This window comes from Peromyscus maniculatus, chromosome 10, assembly GCF_049852395.1.
Source record: "Peromyscus maniculatus bairdii isolate BWxNUB_F1_BW_parent chromosome 10, HU_Pman_BW_mat_3.1, whole genome shotgun sequence".
NCBI lineage: Eukaryota > Metazoa > Chordata > Mammalia > Rodentia > Cricetidae > Peromyscus > Peromyscus maniculatus.
In genome coordinates this window covers 765077-787728 of record NC_134861.1, presented here as the reverse complement: position 1 = coordinate 787728, position 22652 = coordinate 765077, and the positions used below count along the sequence as shown (strand labels likewise).

Below are 22652 nucleotides of genomic sequence, written 5' to 3'. Positions count from 1 at the left end.
AGCAGACTGGCCTGTGGGCCAAGTCTAGACTTTGGCCCATTTTGTATGGCTTTCCAGCTAAGCATGGCTTATTGTGTTTGAAAAGATCTGTAAACCAAGAAGGAAGAATACGACTTAGATCTTGAAATGTTCACTATCTGGCCTTTTCCTGTGTAGACACTGGCTTAGAGCAGCACCCCCTGACATGAAGGGCCACCTCTTTGTAGTTTTTGGCAGTCTGCCAGGGACTGATGTTAGTCTCCTGTGCATGGCAGGGTCACAGCTATGCCTCAGGTGGCCTGCCACAGAGGTCTGATGACACCAGTGCTCTGTACCATGTTCAGTGAGACAAAGGCACTGTCAGAGTGCTGTGCGTTCTCACTTTACTGTGGCAGGCCAGGAATAAGCAGTGTGGACTCTGGTACCAGTCAGTAGACCATACTTTCAGGAACACTTACTAAAAAAAAAAAAAAAAAAAAACTTCCCTGGGAAGTGGCAGATGCCCAGTAAATACCTGATAGGTGAGTGACTGCCTGATGGAGCACGCGGCTTTAGGTAGAGTGAGCTGACTTCCACTCTCCCTGTGACTCAGAGGCTTCGGAAACTCAGATGCCGCTTTGGAGTAGGGCACTGTGACGTGTATACTCTGCCCTCTGCATTGGGGTGTAACAGGCAGAGAGCAGTCCTTCTGGAATGGCGTGGTTTCTCTGTGTTTGCAAAGTGTGCTTCCATGCTTTTTATTTTATTTTATTTTTGCTTGCTTCAAAACAAGAAGAGCCGCCTCTTTCTCTCTTGTTCTTTTACAATTTCAAATACAATCCCAAGCCTTCAAAGTCAGGGACCTGTATTGATCACAGTTAGATAGTACTTGACCTTCAGTTTGAGAAGTACATACTTATGCTGAAGTATAAATCAGGGGACATAAACTGATCTTTGTGGTGACTCTTTCAAAAACTGCTTTTACCCCAGGTTGCCTTTAGCTAGATAATTTGTAATTTCCCTAAGGATTTCAGTAGACGTTCTGTATATAATTAGAATCTGTTTTTATCACCTTACAAAAGTGTTCATCTTTGTCTCTGTCTGCTTCTCTGCAGCCCTCTATTTATTTTACATTGAAAACTGGCACTGCCACACTCAGACATGAGGGTGATGGGCATTAAATGAATGTTCATCAAGAGGCAGGCAACCCGTCCCCTTCTGAACCAAGCAGTCCTGAACCAGGAGATGGGGAGGGGTAAAGGTGAGTGTCTGCTGCTGAGGAGGAGCCCTGCTGCTGCCCAGGGTAGGGGGTCAGGGAGGGCAGTGGTCATCCAGGCAGTGAGGGCATGCAAAGACGGCTAGATCCCCTCCAGGAGGAGAGGTGGCGGTGGAGCCGAGGGTGTTGGCTTCTCCAGGTGATCCAGCAGCTGAGGACACACACACACACACACACACACACACACACACACACACACACACACACACACACACACACACACACACACGTCTTGGTTTCTAAGTACCACTTCCAGGTTGGAGGGATGAGGTTTCGTGGAGAAATGGCCTATTCTTAGACTGGATTAAGGAAAAGTGTGCAATGAGCTGTATCAGAAAACAAGGGAGGGATTACAGAACAGTAGGAAAGTGTCTGATGGTCACAGCGGCTACCCTGAGGGGTTTCTACCAGCCACATTTAACATAGAGTGAGAACTGAAGGAAAGCAGCAGGTGTAGCCCGCTGAGTGAAAGAGGGCATCAGGAGTCCACCTGGACAGGAGTAAATTCGTGAATGAATAAAGGTTTGAGAGAGTTATAATGTCAAGTGTTTCCCCTGGCTTCTTGTTGACAAAGAGGAAGAAAAACCTTATAACGAGGAGCCCGACAACCACCGTGTCAGTCAAGGTGAGTCACACACAGGCTGGCAGATGCCCCTGAAGAGCATCAGTGCTTCTGTGATTTCTACCAAGGCATCACCAGGCGTCAGCCACAAAACACCAGGCTTAAGTTCAGAGGCATGGTGGAGTGTCAAGTACATGGAGCTCAAGGAGAGTCCGAAAGAAGCATTCCAAACAGATTAAAGAAAGCATTCGTGGGTAACATGATGCAGGATTCTGACCAGGACTCTGACTGTACAGGCTATGTTGGTCAAAACGGAATCTTCTGAGGAAGCTATGGGAGGAAGAAATGCCTGTGCCTTTTCTGGTTGTGGTGGTCACATCGAAGCGCACTGCCTTTAGGGAGCGTGTTAAACATGTAAAGGTGGAGGGCATCGGGTTGGAACTTCCTCACTGAGGGAGTCTTTATACTTCAAACTTCTCTGTGTGTGGTTGTTATACAGTAACATTTAAAACACAGAACACCAGCTCACTCTTGTCAGACACCCAGACTAAAATAAGGAATGGACGTGGGGCAGCCAGAGCCTCCTAGGTAGGGGACTGAGTCCACAGCGATTATGCATTAGAAATGGCCAGCTATGATAATTCTCTGAAGGTAAATGACCAGCTCCTGGTCCCTATGCCTGGAATGTCCTTTATGTCCTTGTGTCTGCCAAAGTCTTACTCTCTGTCAACATCTTCAGTGATTGCCACCCTGTGAAGTTCTCAATATTCTATACTCGTAGTTCCTGAAGAACTCAGAAAGCATTTGCATTTTAGATATCTAATGCTGTCATTTGAAGGCTAAATAACAGCATCCGATATATAAATGCTTTATTTAGTATGCTGACTCTGTTACTTAAGCATCCCAGGGGAACTAGTGACCACACAAGGACACTCTTATAGTCCGTTTTACAGATGAGAAATCAGACCAAGAAATGTCAAGACACTTGTCACTTACCAGAGGAAAATACTGAAAATTCTGATTGATGGGTATTTTTTTTCAGGCTAGTTTGAAAATTGCCTAATGTGTCAAGCTCCTCAATTACTAAATTACAAGACTAATTTGACCCAAAATGTTAAGTAGTATCTCATTTTATAATTGTATTAATACACTTAATGCTAAATACAGACTAAGCCCTGTTTGTTTCTTAAGGTTTCTTTTGAGTTTGTTTTTTGCAGTACTGGAATCAAGCCCAGGGCCTTAGGCATGCTCATTGAGCACTATGCCTGAGCCTTCTTCTTTATACATGTTAAAAAGATTAACCATGCTGATGAGTACTATGGTGCTCTGTGAACCACACACCATTGCCTTACCTACTCTCGTGTTGGTCGGCATGGGATTGTTTCCATCTCTTTTCTGTACAAGTAAGTCTGCTGTGACTGCTTGATTGTTTTGTGTGGATGTACCTTTTCCTTTCTCTTTGGTAGATGCTTCAAAGTGAGTTTTCTGTGTTTCAGTGGAGACATTGTTAGATTTAATAAGAAACTGTTCCAAGTTTTCCATGGTGGTAACAGTATTTTATAACCATCCAGCTATGTGAGGTTCTGATTCGTCCTCATTCTCCCCAGGATATAGATAGTGTGGTTCAAACGTGTTTTAACTCTTCCTGTGGGTGTGCAGGATCATCTCACTGTGGCTTGGGTTTGTACTAACAACTTGTTCATATGTGTTTACCAATGACTTCTATATTTCCTCCAGAACATCTATTCAAGTCTCTCATACACTTTGTTATTGAATCATTTCCTTTTGTTGACTTCTGTAGGAGTTCCTTCTATGTCCTGACATAGGCCCTTTGTGAGGTCTCTGCTGTGGACAGTTGTCTCCCTCCTCTGTGCTTTGTCTAGTCAGGATCTGAATGGCATAGCCACTTATTCATTTAATGTTGGTTAAAGAGACTTTCTTCATGGAGCTGACAGAACACGGACTCTGGAGCTGGGACCCTAAGGTCTTGTCTCAGCCTAACTACTGTGTGGCCTCAGTTCCCTTCTTTATAAGAAAGGTCATTTAATACTAGTACCTTCTTAGAGAGATGTTTTGGAGTTGGATAAATTTGTCTGCATTTATCCTCATAAGGTGCTTAGAGAAGTACTTGGCACATCATAGGTGTTTGGCAAATACTAAGTGGTGTGTGTAAACCAGATCCAACCAGCATGAGTTGACTTTACTCTTTTACTCACAGTCTGGCTAGCTAAAAATATCATGGATCTTTTCAGCACCCTGCCTGTAAGTTTCATATAGGTTTTAATAAAAGCTATTATGGTGCATATTGTTTTATTTTGGTGATTGATTGATTGATTCTTCTGTCTGCACATTGTAACCTAGATTGTCATAAAACTTCTGGCAGCAATCCTTCTGCCTGTTTCCTGAGTGCTGGGATTACAGTCATGCATACAGCCAAGTCTGCTTGGTTCTAAGCACATCATTTTAGGACGAGTTTTTCTCCTCTGTTAGCCATTTACTAGTGTTTATAAAACATTCATTCATTCAACACGTTTTTATTGATCACTGTGTTAGTTAGATTCCCATCACTCTGACTAAATACCTGTGACAGTCAACTTAAAAAGAGGTCAGTGGTCATGGTGGTGCCTGCCTTTAATCTCAGCACTCGGGTAACAGGAGCAGGTGGGTCTCTGTGAGCCACCTTGGTCCCATAGCAAGTTCCAGGCCAGCCAGGACCACATAGTGAGACTCTGGCTCCAAAAATTAAAATAAAATAAAAAAAGGAGTTGAACGAAGAAAGTCTATGGGGGTCCTGGTTTTGGAGGTCTCGGCTTGTGAGAGCTTGGTCCTGGGGATGCAGTCCATGACAGAGCACATGGCAAAGGAAGCCTGTTTGCCTCATGCCACCCAGTTGGAGAACAAAGAAAAAGAAAGTGTCCCAGTGAACACTTCAGGGGCACATCCCCAATGGCCTTTCTTACACTAACCCTACCTCTTGAAGCTTCACTCAGTAAAGCCATACACTGGACCTCAACAGAGGCCTTTCGGGGACCTCTGTAGAACTCAGCAGACAGTGCATGCAGGCACTAATCCAGTAAGCAGCACACACAACTCACAAAGACACAGACCCACTCTAAGGAGGAACAGGAGACTGCTTGCTATGAAAGCTGGGGCCTGCACAGATGGCTGGGGGAGAAGTGTTTGCTGTGCAAGTGTAAGGACCCGAGTTCAGATCCCTACCACCCATGTACAACCTGTAACCTCAGCACTGGAAATAGAGACAGGTAGTTCCTGGGGTTCGCTGGCCAGCCAGTCTAGCAGAAATAGTGAACTCTAGTTCATTGAGAGACCCTGTCTCAAATAATGAGTGGAAGCCAGGTATGGTGGCGCACACCTTTAGTCCCAGCACTCAGGAGGCAGAGGCAGGCAGATCTCAGAGTTTGAGGCCAGCCTGGTCTTCATAGTAAGTTCCAGGACAGCCAGAGCTACATAATGAGAACAAGATAACAACAATAAAAATAAGGTGGAGAGTTCTAGAGGAAAACTCCTAACATTGACCTCTGGCCTCTATGCATGCACATATGAGTGAATGCACCTATGCACAACACACACACACACACACACACACACACACACACACACTCATACTCATGGTTCAACAAGATGGCTAAGCAGGTAAAAGCACTTTCTGCACAATCTTAATAACCTAAGTTTGATACTAAGAACCCGTGTTTAAAAACAAAAGAACTCACCAAAGAACAGATGCTATAGCACACTTATGTAGTTGCAGTCTCCTGCAGCGAGATGGGAAGTGGAGACAGGGACATCACCTGGACCTTCTGGAGAAATGAGAGGGACCCTTCCTCAACAAAGTGGAAAGAGAAGACCTGCTTACAAAAGTTGTCTTCTGACCTCCACGTGTGCACTGTGTGCCTGCAGATATACGTGTGCACACACACTAATGAATAATGAATTTAAAAAGAAAACCCGAAAAGATCTTTAGGTAGCAGAGATTAAACACGCACACTATGGGTAGAAAAAGAGACCACACCATGGGCAGAGTAGTTTCTGAAAAGGTGGGAAGAAAACTAAGTGCAAAGGCTTCCTAGCTCAACAAGCTGCTAAAGACTTACACTTTCATAGGTAAACTATTTTAAGATAGTGCATGTGTGTGCATGCATCCATGCGTGTGTCCCATGCATGTGTCTTTGACAATACTTTTACGTTAGTGTAAAATTACTGGATTGCTGTACATACACTTCCTGGTGTGGTGTCTCCAGGGCAACCTCAGAGCATGCAGATGCTAGGCACCGAGCTGTGGCTGAAATGCAGAAGGCAGTGTACCACCAACATGGTACCTTGCAGTAAGGTATGAAGTGTCCATGTGACTCCTGAGGCCCAGGAGAGAGACCAGAGCAAAAATGCACAAGTCACACATGACCCTTTCTGTTGTCAGAAAGGATCCTGTTTGGGAGGTAAAATAAATAACTAAGAATTTGTGTTTAGATCTAAGCTGGAACCTGAGCCAAATACAAAGAGGAAAGAACCCCCATCTGAGAAAGCCTCACAGAATGCTTCCCAGGACTCGGAAGAAAAGCCTGCCACCGAGGAGTTGCCAGGTATGAATGAGGATAACGGTTTTGTTTGGCACTTGGTCCTTCTGACCTGTTGGCAGAAATACAGAGCAGCAAGAGGCAGCAGTTCCTGACTCATGCTGTGAGCACAGCTGCCCAAAGCAAAAGAAGCGTGAGCGGCAATGCTTAGTCTGGGGAGTCGCCTGTTCACTGGACCTGAGGAAGGGCTGCTTTCCTGTGCACCAGCTGGAGATGAGGAGGCACTATCCCAGCTGTCCGCTGAAGAGGGTATATCCCGCCACAGTGGAAGTCTGCACTGGCGCAGCCAACCGCTCTGCCCCAGGGTGGAGCATGCTTTGTCAGTGGCCTCCATAGCAAGGCAAGCCCTTGGGACAAGGTGCAAGTATGGGTTTGTGTCTCTTGTCATCACAGATACAGTAATGTCCCTGACAGTGCATGTCAAAGAAATGCAGAGTCTCCTTCAAGTCTGAATGTCACGGACTGTTTGATTATGTGTGCAGTCCATGTGTGCCTGGGTAGGGACACCTGCTCAGAGCATTGCATCCCTGAGGAGTTAGCAAGCAAGCTGGTTTCACTGCCTAGCAGTTCACTGAAGCCATGAGGCCTGAATGTCTTATTTGCCATGTTTGTGGCTCTACATTGCCTCACCTCACTGCAGCACTGGAGTGTCATGAGTCTCTTTTATTGAGAAGACTCTGAAAGGCTCAGAGCCTGGGCTACTTGTCTGAGGTGAAAGCTCATAAATGGTGGGTCCAGGATTCACTGGTGTGTGGGTTTGGCTCTCAAGCCCACCTCGATCTCATTTCTTAAGTGTTTCCCATGCACCATGGCTCACCAGCCTAGAGGATACCAGAGGTCCTTTGTGCAATGAGAATAGCTCTTTTGGAGCCCTTATGCCTCACGTGCTGACTGAATCACAGGCCAGACTCTCATTGGCTCTTTGGGGTGTGCACTATTGTGTTTTGTGGTGAAGAAGCCAAGATTCAGAGGTTATATAAGAGCTCAAAGCCCAGCACTGAGGACATACAGCAGCCCTCCACATGGGTGGTTCTGCTTGCACAGTCTCAGCCTATCCCTGGCTGGTAGTTGCTGTGGTCTAGCAGGCAGGAGCTCTGTATGTCTCCTGTGCCCGGGCTTCCTACAGTCCATGGGCACAGCTTAGAAGACAAGACAGGGACATCATAATTAAATTTACTGAAGCTGGACACAGCATCTCCATCGTCATTCACCTACTCAATAAATCCTATGCACACTGGTGAGGTCAGGGAAAGCCAATGCCGACTGAGAACCTCTAGGAAGTCTCATGGGAAGATACCAGGTCTCACCACTGACCTCAAGCCTACCATGGCGTGTTATTCCAGGCCTTGGGCTGGGTGTTAGGGGTGTCATAAGTGAGTGGAAATGGCTCTTCTTTGGGCTCATAGGGAAACAAGCGAGATCTTTATACTGACATCCTTCCATTGTGGTGGAAAGCACAGTTGGAAAGCAGTGTTGTTCTAGTGCTCTGCCTTAGAGAGACATGATCAGCTTATCTTCTGACTGTTTTGAGCAGCATACAGGAGACACAGAACATGTGATGTGGAAGCACCTGGGCCCCAGCACTCACATCCATGCTCACATGCTCTGCAGGCTTACACATGGGAGCAAGGAGATCAGGCTAGTTACTGGGGCTTGCTTTTCAAAGGAGGCCACCAAGAAGTGCAAAGACAGCCCGCTGAATGGAAAACCATTTATATTGTACCACATGTCTGATAAGGGACTTCCATCCACCTGATGGACACAGATAGACCTCTCAACTCAAAGTTGGAAAATGGGCAGAGGATCTGAAGGGCAGTTCCTTTTTTTTTTTTTTAATTGAAAAAAAAAATGCTCATACAATACATTCTGATCATAGTTTCCCTTCCCCCAACTCCTCCCAGCTTCTGCTCACCCACCCAACACCACACCCTTTCTCTCTGTAACAAACAAACAAACAAACAAACAAAACAGTATGTTTTTAAAAATAAAGGCTGGGCAGTGGTGGCACATACCTTTAATCCCAGCACTCAGGAGGCAGAGGCAGGCAGATCTCTGTGAGTTCGAGGCCAGCCTGATCTACAGTGTAAGTTCCAGGACAGTCAGATCTGTTACACAGAGAAACCCTGTATTGAAAAAATAAAAATAAATAAATAAACACAAGGAGCACACACAAATGCAAAACCCATAAAAACATTGAATGAATGGCAGTTTCTTAAAGGAACATCTACTCATGACAGATAAGCACTTTAAGAGGACCCAGCACCATCAATGATCAGGGAGCACATGCCAGCTGCAAGGCACCTCACACCTCCAGAGGGGGCAGCATGGAAAAGGCAAACCTGGTCCTGGAGGAGGAGAAATGGGGAGGTGTACCCATACAGCCCACATGCTGAGGTAGAGTTTGGACCTCAGCATGGTAGGAATACACTGGGCATTCCAAAGCTGGAGTGTGCCATGGTATGGCTTACATCTGCAAAGCCTGGAAACAGCTGAGAAGTGGTGTATAAGCTGGCAGGCTGGACAGGAATCTCTTACAGCAACCCAGACAAGACATCTGCCACCAGGGACCACCCCTACATACACACCCAAACTCACATGGAGCAGAGTGAGGAGTGCTCGAGTTACATTTGGAGGATGGGAACACTTAGTAACTTACAGCCTTGAGGCCGAAGAGCTGCTGGGCATTGCTGCCTGAGGTGAGTGCAGCTCAATGTGCAATCTGGCAGCAAGGTGGGGGAAGGGACTCCACATGCGGGCCTACAGAGTTGGGCATGAGGTGTCCGCTGGGTGTGCAGTTTTGATGGTGGAGTGAGCAGAGAGGGCTTAGGACTAGGAGCTTGGAGGACCCTAGAAAATAGGCAGCTTGGAACCATGGCCTGGGTGCACCTCTGAGGAGATGATAGAGAGGGGAGAAGCAGGCCAGGCTGTCTAGGGAAAGGCCTGCATCCAGCTTCCATGCACTATCTGTTTTCCTGGCTAGGCTCTTCTTCCATCCCAGCCTTGGTGTTGACAGGGAAAATCTTCCGCTACAGCCAGGTGCTCTCTGTTGTCCCTAGCTGTGTGTCTGCTCTTTCCTCCATGGCTGTGTGTGGACATGCACTAGGTTTTCTGTAGGAACACTTTTCAAGCCTGGCCTGTGCAGATGTGTCCTTTGCTTACTTTGCCTTTCAGTATTTATTTCCTTTTGAAACCTGAGATGCCGCTTAGACAGGCGTGTTCTGGCACAGAACAAGGTGGTACAGCTCTAGGCAAGAGTTGTCTCCTGTCTGTCATACTCCCTCTGCCATTTGGCACTTGCTCATTTAGCCGGCGGGTTTGCACCTCTGTTGGTTGGCCTGCCACCCCAGCATGAAGGCCTTTTCTGTAAACATTCTTCCTGGCGAGGCTGCATCTTCATGTCTCAGTGTAAGTTGTTTGCCCATCTTGGTTTCTGGGTATTCAGATATATTTCTCAAGTGAGCCACTGTTCCTGCCTCTGCAGAGCTCACTGTTGCCAGGGAAGGTGGGATACCAGCTCCTGGGAGGGAGTAAGGAGTATCCTAGGAAAAGCAGATGTGGGGACAGCTGTACAGAGGGTCCTGAGGACCTCAGGAAGTGGTAACCCTGAGCAAGTGAGTCAGTACCCCCCAAAAAAAAGAAGCTTAGAAACTTGTAGGCAGAAGGAACAGTTAGAGCAAGAAAACATTCAAGGGGCCAGAAATCATGGAGGCCCCTGTGGGATGTAGTCATTAAAGAAGACCCTCGCAGTTAGTGAGGAGCTGTAGGAAATATGGTTGCAGAATGCCCGGGATGCAGGTGGGGCATCTGGCTCTGAGTGGTTGGCACAGTATTCTTGAGCACTGCACTTGAGGCTGATTCCTGAGGCCCGGGTCAGGAGGGCTTCAGGTGGCATACAGTTCAACCACCTGTAGAGTACAGAACTTCTCCATCCTGATGCAGGTCATTCATACCTGGACCCATTATGATGGGGTTTATGTTTCTGATTGGTTTTGTATTCAAAGGAGAAAGGGAAGAAAAGTCTGAAATAGGGGCCATACTGAAGCCAAGCAGGAGATCGACGTCACAGGGGTGTGAGTGGTGGCTGACAGCACATGGGTTCACACCCAGAGTGTTGCCTCGGAACAGTGCCACTGTGCCTGGGGAGTCTTTGTGATATCGATGTGTATTTCCTTGTCTGTAGCTCTGTGTCACCTGCCCTGAGGTGTAGGTGACTGTTTGGGAAGATGTGTTTCTAATAGTAGCTGCGCCTGTCACACAGGGTGGGCCTGATCTGCCTCCCCTTGACTGCTGCTGTTGTGATGTTTCCTCTGATGCTTTTCCCCATCAGAACAGCCTGAACTCTCCCTGCCCCATGGGGCTAAACTCAACAGGAAGAGAGAGGAAAAAGATGCAGCATTTCCTTTGAGTTCCTGACACAACCGTGATAGAGCCCAGGGACACGGAGACACACAGAAGGAGAGTCACTCTGGGGACAGATTTGTCCCGGTCTCTACTAAGCAGCCCTTGCCTCCATCAGCTAGCCCTACAACAATGTGCAGGCTGTAGCTGCTGCACCGCGCAGCAGTTCTTTCTAGGCACGGGTGCTGTCGAGGGGCATTGTGTGCTCGCCTGATCATGAGCAAAAGGCTGTCTAGAGTAAAATGTTCATATTCTAGGGTAAGTGGCTGTCCTAGAGAAAGACTTCAACTGTGTGTGTGGGTGGGGACATGGAGCTGCTGCTGCTGCTGCTGCTGCTGCTGCTGCTGCTGCACATTAGCCAGCTGTTCAGTGTGGACCATGCTGCAGAACCCCACTCCTTCTGCTGTCTTCCTGTGCCTGTTTCTTCAGCTGCCTGTTCTGAAGGAAGAGCTGGCCTCCTGTCTTTGTCCACTTTATGGTTTTGTTTCTTAACAGAAAAGCCTTTGGCCGAAGCACAGCCTGAACTGGGAACCTGGGGCGATGGCAGGGGTGAAGATGAGCTGTCTCCAGAAGAGATACAGATGGTAATGCTAACTGCTTCCTTCAGCTGCCTGACCTAAGACCTTCAGTGAGTGCGAGGCTGTGCAAACGCCCTTGCCCTAATTTGATACTGGGCTTTAAACATACAAACACATTTTACATACACTTACCCACTTAATATCTTACTTCCTGTTAGGATTGACATGATTTCAATGGACAGTAGCATAGTAAAACAGAAGTGAGCTTGGTTGGTCTTGCTAAGCGTCTTCACCAGCAGAATAGTAGGCATCCAGATTAAGTTAAATGAGTCTTTTATATTTGCCAAGATGTTGTTTATACTCAGTTGAAAGCATAGTGATTGATGACCTGTCCCATGTTAAGTGCTGTTGTTTGTCATCTCAGTCATTTCAGGGGACAGGGCTTGGATGAGGATCTCCTAAATGGCAGCCCCTGGCTGTGCAGCCATTGACAATGAGCATTCTAAGACTCATCTCCCTGGATCTTCTTCAGGCTGCAGTATTCACCATCTCCTCCTGCCCTTGGCCAAGAGCAGAAATGCCCTTGTCAGCAAGCCCCTGCTGATAAGAGTGGAGCTGGGTTCCCAGCCTCCAGAGACTGAAGGAACCGTGGTAAACAGAGGCTCTCCTGTCTAGTAAGGATGGGCTCTGGCCTTGGCTCAGCCCTCGACTTTCTGACTCCTCTAATGTCTGCAGTGTAGCCTCCTGGAGTCCTTTCTGACTTTATTCTGTACCTTCTCTACTGTGCTAGCGCCATGTGAGCAGGCTCCTGGCTCACTGTCCTTGCCTTAGTCCCAGGCCAGTGATTAGGAGTGCTTCTAAGCAGTAAGTGACTGATGGACTCTTGTGAATGGTATACAGAAGGCCTGTCCACATGTCTGTCTTCCTCAGCATCAGCTGCCCAGCCCAGGTGACCAGCTCAGAGCTTTTGACTCTTCAGATTCCCTGCTCCTCCTTGCCTGAAACAGAAAGTTTTCCTTCCAGAAAGTAGCATAAACATGTGAAAAGCAACATGCCCTCTCACTGCTCTCAGTGGCAATAATGGCTGCCTCCAGGAGCTGATGATGGAGAGCTATCCCTTGAAGGACAACTGTGAGAGGACCAGACACTTGGGATGTTTCTGACCTGAGCGGTCAGGAGAAGGGCAAACATAGGGCTGGGCACTGGGGAACAGGAGATGATGAATTCCATGTCAGACAGCCTGGAAGTGCTGTGGACATGGTAGAAGGTGTGGGCTGTCATAGGGCCTAGGGCTTAGTCTAGAGGCATCTTCGTGCTGGAGGACCATGGGCTTAGAGGAGGTCCTCGAGAAACACTGTACAGGGATGGGACAAGCCATGAGTGTTCCTTGGGAATGCTGCATTCGAAGCAGGCTGAGATGTAAAAACAACAAATGCGTTTCAACACAGTTGGATTGCATTCCCTATCATTGGTTTATACAAAAGAACTTTGCTAGTGGAAATGAAGAGGTATATTGCCCCAAATGTTGCAAATTTGCTAGAGCTAATGTGTACTACTCAATCTCTTCATTGAGAAAGGACACTTTTGTTGAGTGTAAGCAGACTTTAAATGTGTGCTGGACCTCACTCTTTTATGTCCCATCATTCTTCATAAAGGAGATAGCCAGAATATTCAACAGGGGTTTGCCAGAGGACTTTGTCTTTCTCCTGGAGCAGTGATGAGCCCCAAAGGTCTGTTAACCTTTGCAGGCACATGACTTAGAAGCCACTGGCAATGTGGTAGGTAGGCGTGAGGAAGCAATAGTCAGGTGTCTGCCATCTCATGCCACAGTCCTTCTGAGATGATGGAGAACAAGGGCTCTAGGACCAGGCAATCAGCTGTGAATCATCCTCCTCCTCTCCTCTCACTAATTGTCTGCATAACTTGGGAATTGAATGAGCCTCAATGGACCTCAAGCTGGTTACAGTGGATGCCCTGCGGAACTGTGGGGAGTCACAATTGAGAGCCACTCAGCACAGCCAGGGAGGCCGTGTGCACAGTTCACATGACCCACACCTGCCACAGCTGAAGATGAGTGTCAGGATGTGAGGCTCTCTCCCAAGACTGCTGGTGCCAGCTTTCATGTCCTCTGTCCCAACCAGACCATTCCCCAAAAGGCTGGCATTTGAGCCTGCAGCATTGGTGACATAATCAGAGTCTGCAGTACTTCCTAGTTTGTATTGTGTTGGTGCAGGTGGGTGGGACAGAAGGATGTCCTGAATGTTTATGACAGGCTACTTAGTGTTCAGCTAATGATGTTCTTATTTGGGAGTACTTACTGAGTGTCATGCTATAAAGTCTTACTAGTCCAAATTCAAAAAATAATCCCAAAAACGATGGGAAAGAATACTGTATTGTTGGTTTTACATTGAAAAGTACTTTAGCAAACTGTGGTCATAGTTCCTAATCAGTCTCAGAACTTTCCCTCAGGGTGAAATAATGAGTTAAGTCCTATAATGGCAATTTAATTCATTCATTTAGCCAAAGCAATGCTTGCTAGGTATCGCAGAATGGCTGCAGGAATTTGCAGAATGTTTGCCCAGTCACTCTCCAGGTGTAAACCATTGTACAGGTGGATGGGGCCCTGAGTTTTTTGGCAGGCTAAGTAAAACTCAGTTGTTTTCTAATGTCAAACATCAAGAAAATTGTTCCCTTTTAGAGCCCACTTACTTTTATGTGCCTCATTCACTTTACTCAAAGTCACCTTTATTTAGTGATGTGTTCATTGAGGTAACTTTGAAAGATATGAGTGGGACCTCTTTCTTATTCTATATGAAATGTGTCTGTAGCAGGTGTCCCCTGAGGCAGCTCGTGGAACCCAAGCAGCCAGCTGGCCCGGCTTTCGTACTGTGACCCAGCATAGTTCATGCATCAAGAACATAGGTGTCGTTGGCAGACTCTGGGTCCTGAGTCCTCACTTTTCTTCTCTGGATGACCTGAGACGGGAGTACTTCATCATGCCTTATTTTCTACTCTTTGTAAAACTTAGCGAAAGATGGGTAGATTAAAAACAGGCTTTCTACAGAAAGATATCACCAGTGGACTTGTGTCCGTTAAACCAGACTAGGAGCCCTCTCACAAAGCCCAGCTAGCTGACCAGTAACGGGAAGATGGCCGAGGGAGCCGTTGCTGATCACACTGTGCTCCACCTGAGCACTTCCCCCCGTGTGTGTTACTACCCTCATCCAGGAGAAGGAGTGCAGGCCCCTCTGCAGTTAGCCGGAGACCCCTGTTCATGGTCACCTGATCTCAGGCCCCAGATCTTTGGGGTGATGCTGGGAAAGCAGAGGTGGTGGGGCACACCTGTAATCTCAGCACTTGTGAGGTGAAGGCCAGGAGAGCCTCAAATACAGAGTTGTAAGCCAGCATGGGATACATATGAGCCCATCCAAGAGAAAAAGGATGCTGCTGCATGCCAGCCATTCTTCACTGTGACAGATATATCTGAGATAAGCTATTCAAGGTAGGAAAGCACATGGTTTCGGGGGTGCAGGCCGTGGTCAGTGGGTCCGTTAGCTCCGGGCCTATGGTGAGATAGCATCATGGTAGAAGGGCCTGGTGGGAAAGAGCTGCTCATCTTACAGCTGCCCCAAGGACATGCCCCTGTTGACCTACTTCTGCCAGCTGGACCCGTCCTCAGCTACATCCCTCATCATTCTGAATCAGTCACTGAATAATTAATGATCCAGTAACCTCTCAATGGCTGGATGTGCCAGCTGGAAACCAACTCTTCATTCAACCATGAGCCTTTTCAGGAGAGAATTGATATCCAAACATAGCACATTAAGTGATAAGTATCTCTTAGACTGTGGTCACATTGCATCTCTGGGCATCTAGACATCCTGCTGTGGTGCTGACCACAGAGACCAGGACTTTGGTTCAGCACTGTGCCTGGCCAAGTCCCTGCTTAAGTGAGGAAGCAGCATGGCTGCATAGTTAGACTGACCTAGAATGGACTGTGTGCATTTCTCAGAGCCTGACAGAGTGAAACAGCCAAGGGCCACAGCTGCCCTGTTGAGTGTGAGGTCAGAAGGGACTGTCCGGCACCTCACCGCTCACCTCACCTGTCTGGAGTCTGTCTCCCGAGAGTATTCATGTAGACAGCACGCATGTTTTAATGACCTCACTGTCTAAGGCCTTTTGTCCCCTTTTTGGTGACAGAGGCTGAAGGACAGTGATTAGATTACTCACCTACCTGAAGACATAAAGCTTCACAGGAGAAGGAGCTGGAATTCCAGCTGTGACTACACCTCGGTCAGGAAAGTATAAGGCTCATAACTGTCCACAAAAAACTGATGGCCATTGAGAAGCTGTTGACTAGCTAGGGCCACCCAACCATTTTCATGGGGCTTCACATGGGTTTTCATACCAATGGGGTATATGAGCCCTTGCCCCTGTCCAACCTTTGGGGCAGGCTGGCCATTCAGAAAACCACCATGAAGCCAGTGCCAGTGGACATCCACGCCTGGACCCGCTAGACTTCAGAAAGTGGTGCTTAGAGCAATGGTCCTCAACCTGTGGGTCACAACCCTTTGGGGATTGAATAACTCTTTCACAGGGGTCACCTAAGACCACAGGAAAACACAGATATTTACATTATGATCCATAACAGTACTAAATTACAGTTAGGAAGTAGCAATGAAAATAATTTTCTGGTTGGGGGTCCCCATACCACGAGGAACTGTATTAGAGGGTCACAGCATCAGGAAGGTTGGGAAGCACTGGCTTAGGGGAAGAGGGTTTTGGAGGCTTTGACCGTTTCTTTGTTTTTGTGAACTCCATTTCATTCTGACCTGCCCTGCAGTGGAGCTGCCCTCACCGAGGCTCCCGACCACTGTCAGCCCTCTCTCTCTCTCTTCACCCTCACCACAGGGATGGCTTGAGGCATCTGCTCTTCTCTTTGAGAGGCTGCCTGTTTCTGAGATGGCATACAGAACCCCTGGGCTCAGGGGAACCAGAACCAGAGCCTGGCCCTGGAGCCCATGTGACACTTCAGAAGTAACAGCTGCTGAGGCTTAGAGAGGCAGTACAGCCCTGTACCTCCTGTCTGGACCGGAGGAAACCAGGAACAACGCCGGACAACATCCCAGTAATAAGTCACCTAGACTCGTAGTTAATTGTGTTTAGGAACAGTTTCAAAGTAACTAAGAACAAGATTTAAAAGGGCAGGACCATATTTTATCATTAGCGGGGGGAAAAAAAAAAAAAAAAAAGAAAGAAAATATCTCTCTGGAAAACAAGCCTACCCATACCTGAAGGGATTAGTGCAGGTAAATTAGCACCTACAGCTGAAGGAATTACTCATTCTCAGGAAACACTGGCCTCCTAAGTCATTGCTGAGCGACAGTCAACAGCTGACACTTTCTGGCTCAAAAGTGAAGGTTTTATTCTCTTACTGGTCTCTTTGATGCCTAATGTAAAGAGCCATTAGCAATGCTGTGGCCAGGCTACAAGGCAACCTGCTATGGCTCAGGAGTCGTGCTGGGAACTACCCCACCCACCTGTGCCCTGTGGAAGTGGCAGAGACTGCCATCGCAGAGGTGGGCAGTGGCCAGATCACATCTACTCTAGGCCTCTTCTGCCGGGCCAGGCAAGGCCAACAGGGAAAGGATGGGGTAGACTTGGTACTTACTCTGAAAAATACAGTAGTGCATACCTCTAGCCAGTAGGGCAGCCCTAGTGCTGTCACACAAGATTCCCAAAGTTCACAGGACTGTCCTTGTCACAGGCCAAGTAGCCTGCCACCTCTACTGCACAGTCTTTCACACACCAAGTTCTCTGTCTAAAGATGTTGCCACTAGGGCTAGGTGGCGGCCCTGGGCTGCTGGCAGAAAGGGTGTCTGGGAGCTGCTGAGCCTGCCTTCCTCTGTCCAGCAGCTGGGATCAGCTGCTTCTGGGTGCAGCTGGGGGAGGGACTCTGCAAGCCACTGCAGCTCGGCTGGTCTTTGGGTAGACTAGCATTTTCTTCCTCGAGTCTGGTATTTTCCAGAGAATCTTCTGACAGTGCCCTGTGCTGACCACTGGGACTGGGCAGTGATCCTTAAAAGGCGGGTGGAAGGCCAGAGGCTCCTTATAGCCCCCTCCTTGAGCTCCACTTGATGTCATTCTGAGTGTATGTGTTTCTTTGCAGTTTGAACAAGAAAATCAGCGACTCATTGGTGAAATGAACAGCTTATTTGACGAAGTGAGGTGTGTATATAGCTAATATCTTGACGGCAACTTTTCCAGACACTGCGGGCTTTTTCCATTTGCTTTGGCACCCAAGCACCCATATGTAACTGGGTGGGCCTGGCTGGGCTTGTGGCAGGAGAGACTGGCTGCTACAGCAGGCTTATGGGTACTGCAGCATGCAGAAAGACAGGCACCCCGAAAGTGGGACCACACCCACCACCTCAGGGGTCCTTGGGTGGAGTAGCTGTAAAATATAGTAGAGCCCTTGTGACAGGTGTTGGCACGAGTAGTGTCTGCTTCCAGGTGACCAGGCTCACGCTCACTTGTCTGGAGCCTCCAGTGAGCTCACTCAAGGGCCTTTGTCCCCCAGGAGTGCTGCTGTGCTCTATTGTATTCGGGGTACACCCCCTCCCAGGCTAGGGACTTACTCTGGGCAGGGCTACTCCCCTTGGAGAGCCCAGGGGGTTTTGTCCCAAAGGTGCCTCTCCAAGGCCTCCCTCTTCCCAGCCTAGCTGTCCTTGTCCTCACCCACCTTGCTATTCCTTCCCCAAGACCTGAGACTGCTCCTTCCCTGTATCCTGCCTGCCTTTCTCCTCCTGCCACTGCCTGATCACCAGCTGTGCTGGAGCAGTTCATTCAGCCTGAGCCAGCTTCCACTTCAGACCTGTACAGCCCCAGTCCACCCCAGGGTGCCCTAGGCTGCAGGAAGCGGGGAAAAGGGCTCACCCAGTGTTTCAAGTTGGGCAAGTGCTTAGGTGCTAAACCAGATGGGGTGACCACTGACTGAACTGGGGCGTTTTCTTGCCACAAGGAGCTGGCTTGAGAGGGAAACGTTCCAAGTGACCATGCCTTTTGATTCTCTAGCATGCATCAGGCAGTAACTGGGCTATGCCGAGGACGTCCTGGGCCTGCCCAGCTCCTCTCCCCGTCTGGAGTGGCTGCCCATCTTCTGTTGTTCTCACCTTTATGGTTCCTTCAGGAACGTAGACCATTCCTCTTAAATTACCAGGAGCTAATAACTAACATGTCAACTATTGATTCTTTTTCGAAGGCAAATCGAAGGGAAAGTCGTTGAAATTTCCAGACTCCAAGAGATATTCACCGAAAAGGTTTTGCAACAGGTAAGAAGGCCCAAAGGCCCAGCAGTTTTGAGTTTTGGCTTAGAATTGACTGAGAGCTTAGAACCCTCTTCCAGAAGCATCTGAGTGGTGCAGATTAGGCAGCATCATGTTTGGTTAGCCAGTCACACCACGCAGAGGTCCCAGGTAAAGCTTCCTGTCACCCCACAGCATCCCTCTGCTACAGCTGAGGGCTCTATCTGGGGACCCAGCGTAGAGCAGAATGGCCCCTGTGAGCTAGAGTATTTGGTGGTAGTAGGAGGGTGCAGTCCAGGACTGGGAGTCAGGCAGCCCCTCCACACCATTGCTCCCCATCTGTAGAAAGGGGTGAGACTGAGGGCTGCTGTTATGTTCACAAATCAGCACAGACGAGCCCTGCACAGTGCAGAATGGAGAGCTGCTTTTTTTGGTCCACAGTGCTCCAGAAACTAGATCGTCTCGGCCAGTCCATGCTGCCTCAGGAACACAGTCTGATGGATAGGACTGGTCCAGGGGACCTTAGGACTTTAGCACCCAGGGACTGTAGAAGACTTTCAGAAAAAGACACCTCTCTCTGTCTCTGGGCTGTTGGCTCACTCACAAAACAAGTTCCTGAACCTCACAACAGAGTTGAATCAACATGCACACGGTAGAAGCTAAGGACAGTTAGGAGTTCAAGGTCATGAAAGTAAGATACTCTTCACAGAGTTCTTAAAGATCTACCCAAGCCATGTATGTGGAGGCCATGAAGCCTGGAGACAGGCTTTGTGCAGACACCTTGGCCTGATGGCCATGTCAGCTGCACGACACAGGAAGCCATCAAAGTAAGCTCCTCCTGGCGTAGCAGCTTGTTTTGAGGAGAGCTCACCTTGACCGAAACACCCAGCTTGCAGGGTGATCAGACTTCAGTCTGGACGCTCCACCCTGCATGCCGTGGCCAGTGCTTCTCCTAAGCCCCACTCCCTGTCTGGAGCAGAACTGGTGAGCCCTGCCTCACTCTCAGAACCAGTGAGCAGGACCACTGGCCCATGGCAGGCCTTTTAGTGGGACTCTGACCAAGCCAGGGAGTGCCCTGCTGTAGTAACCCAGCATGCCACTGGACTCCGCCCTTTCCCTGGTGCTCAGTGACACCCCTGACCGGCCACATGTAGGTTAGGGAGTCATGGTCTCTTAGGCTCCAGTACTCAGCCTTCTAGCACGAGAGGCCGGCTGCCACAGCAGTGACCGCACCAGAGGCCTGGGCAACCCGCCCCACTGAGAGAAGAGAGCTGCCCCTGGGGAGGTGGCATGCTTTAGGGGTTGCTTGGTATCCCTCTAGAGTCCAGCCAAGGGCTTTGTGGACTGCTGGAGCCTCAAAAACATTGTTTATATCAGTGTTGGGGGCTGTTTATGGCAAACCCCTCTGCGCCCGGCCTGATATTCTCCACCAGGGTGTCACTACCCATGTGTCCTGGTCCATGCATGGGCCCTCCAGTGATGTCACTGTTAGGAACTGGGTGGGTGAAGCCTGCTTTCCATTCTGCAGCATTCTATCAGGCAGGGCTCCCTAAAAGCCCACATTAGGGCACACCTCCCCGGCCTGCAGCAGGGAGATCAAAGGCAGCCCCACATGGCTGGTGTTTTAGGGTCTCCAACAGTGTGGTCTCATGAGCCAGGACCAGCACTCTCACTTCCATGTTCCCAGCATCTGCCCAGGGCATTTGCGGCCAGCAGTTCATATCTTGTCGGAACTCTTACCCCTTCAACAGTTTGTTAAAGCATGCTGTTTGGGTAGCTAGTGTGTTTCAGAGTCTGTAACATTTATAGCTGGCTTCTAGACCTTATAAAGAATAAATGGAATGCACGAAGAGGGCCCTTGGTGGGAGTGGCCAGTCCAGAATCAGCAGGTCATGTTTGTCCTTATCACTTGACAAGTGACACACGAGAAGTGATAGGTGGCGCCAGTGCAGGCTCTATGGCCCGACAAGAGCCTTACCCTAGTCCTGCCCCTCTGGTACTGTGTGGTCTCCTAGAAGCTAGTGAACATCTCCGAGCTGTGAGTTTCCCTTTCTTTGTGTTGGGCGATACCCACGTTCAGGCGAGGGTTCCCAGGCTGTGTAGGTACAGCCTCTAGAGCTTGAAACATGGCAGCAACTACTTGCAGAAGGCTATCTTCTTGGTGGAGGGGAGAATGGTTGGGCTTATCTGACACTCTTCTTACAGGAGACTGAAATTGACAGCATTCACCAGTTAGTTGTGGGGGCAACTGAAAACATCAAGGAAGGCAACGAAGACATACGAGAGGTGGGTACCTGGGGCTCCCAGGTCAGAGTTGGCACAGCACTGTTTCCCAGCACCCCAAGGCTCACTGGTGAGGCTGTCCAAGTGCACTGTGTAGCACTCAGGGCCCATCCTGCAGCTCTAGTCATGGGTTTATGGTCAGGGCCACCCTAAGTGCATGTGTTCATAGACCTGCTGGCTTACTTTCAGCTCATCTTCAAGAGAAAGTAGTTCTGGCCCTGCAAGAACAGTGTGGGTGGAGAGCATCCAAGTAGGGCCAGGACAGCCTGAAGCCAAGGATAAGCCCACTGAGGGCAAAAGCCAGAAGCTGGAGGGCACCCGGCCCTGTGAGCCAGCTGTCTCTAAAGCCCAGACCTCCTGGCTGGCCCATCACCACAGACAAGAACATCCCGGGGAAACCTGAGCCCTGGTTCAGACCTGGGGAGCAAGTCCCAGGAGGCTAGGCTCTGCCCAACAGAAGAGGATGGAAGGCAAGGGCCGGGTGGGTAACGGTGCTTGCTTCCAATCAGGATGACCTAGTCTTGATTCCTGAAATCCACATGGTACAAGCACAGAGTTAACTGTGGCCCTCCACCCCACACACACCGTGACATACCCCCCCCCACAGAGATAAATGTAATCTCAAAAATGAAATGCAAGGTCTCCATGCATGGTGGCTTTTGTTCTCACTTAAGCCATCGATCTAAGGAGAGCATGGGATTCATGGAGGTGTACGCGAAAGAGTGGGACACTTAGGGCTTCCGAAACCAGTCCCGGGTGGGGCTGACACCTGTGTTCTTCCTACCAGGCCATCAAAAACAACGCCGGCTTCCGAGTGTGGATCCTCTTCTTCCTCGTGATGTGTTCCTTCTCCTTGCTCTTCCTTGACTGGTACGACAGCTAGCCCACGAGGGCTGCACCTGTGTCTGCCCTGCTGTCCCAGACACACACACCACGTGCCAGCAGGTGTCTCTTCTGTTGTGTAGCTGTGTAAGGTCCAAGGGCTGGGGAGACATGGCCCCCAAGCCAACCTTCGAAACCTGCCAGGACCTGGAATTGCATGGACTGAAAGTGCCCGAGGCGGTCTTCGGGGGCAGAGGATAAAGGGGCGAGGCAGTCAGGAGTGGCACCTCCTGGAGGGCCACAAGTATGACAGGGCTGAGCAGGACAGGGAGGGATATGGCACACCTGCTGTCCCCGTTACAATGCTTGGGGCCTCGTCTCCTGCCCTTCCCACACCAGTAGCTTCAGGGGAGAACATGCCTAATGTTTCTAAAGTCATTGGTTCTTACTTCCTCGTGGCGTCTCATGTGTGCTGATACGTGGCCATTTTGTCAGAGAAAACAATTCACATCTGCCTTGTCAAGCTAATAAATGCAATTACAGCCACTTATTGCAGTCAGTGAGTCTCCACTGAGCAGCTCTGGCTGCCACCTGGCTGGACAGGCAGACTCTGGTGCCCGCCACTAGACCTCTTTCCTGCCCTGGCCCCCAGCATGTGAACAGCAAAGCAGGGCCCAGGGCATGTGAAGCCTGGTTTCCTGCCTCTGGGTCCTAGAGGCTCGTGTTCCAGGAAGGGTGTGGATTCAGAAGAGCGGGCCTTCTGCCCTTGTTCCTGCATATCTGCCCCTCTAGAAGAGGCCACGGGGTTGCCTATGGAGAGCTGGAAGCGTGCAGCACACGGCCTGCATCTGTGCACAGATTTATCCTGGTGTCACCCAATTCCTGCTGAAGCGCTTGAGTACAGACAGTCCAGTGTGCGGCTCAGGCGCCCACGAGCTC

General features: G+C 49.2%; 1 protein-coding gene across 3 annotated transcripts in view; it reads left to right on the top strand.

Annotated features, from left to right (window-relative positions):
* Stx18 (syntaxin 18) overlaps positions 1-22259 on the top strand; it is a 98463-nt gene extending 76204 nt beyond the window's left edge. For all 3 annotated transcript variants that reach the window (XM_006985616.4, XM_042285915.2, XM_076545681.1), the window contains 6 exons: positions 6282-6394; positions 11282-11370; positions 17474-17532; positions 18566-18635; positions 20814-20894; positions 21679-22259. In XM_006985616.4, coding sequence (XP_006985678.1) covers positions 6282-6394; positions 11282-11370; positions 17474-17532; positions 18566-18635; positions 20814-20894; positions 21679-21774 — 508 coding nt within the window. In that variant the 3' untranslated portion in view covers positions 21775-22259. The remainder of the gene's footprint in view (positions 1-6281; positions 6395-11281; positions 11371-17473; positions 17533-18565; positions 18636-20813; positions 20895-21678) is intronic.
* The last annotated feature ends 393 nt before the right edge of the window (positions 22260-22652 follow it).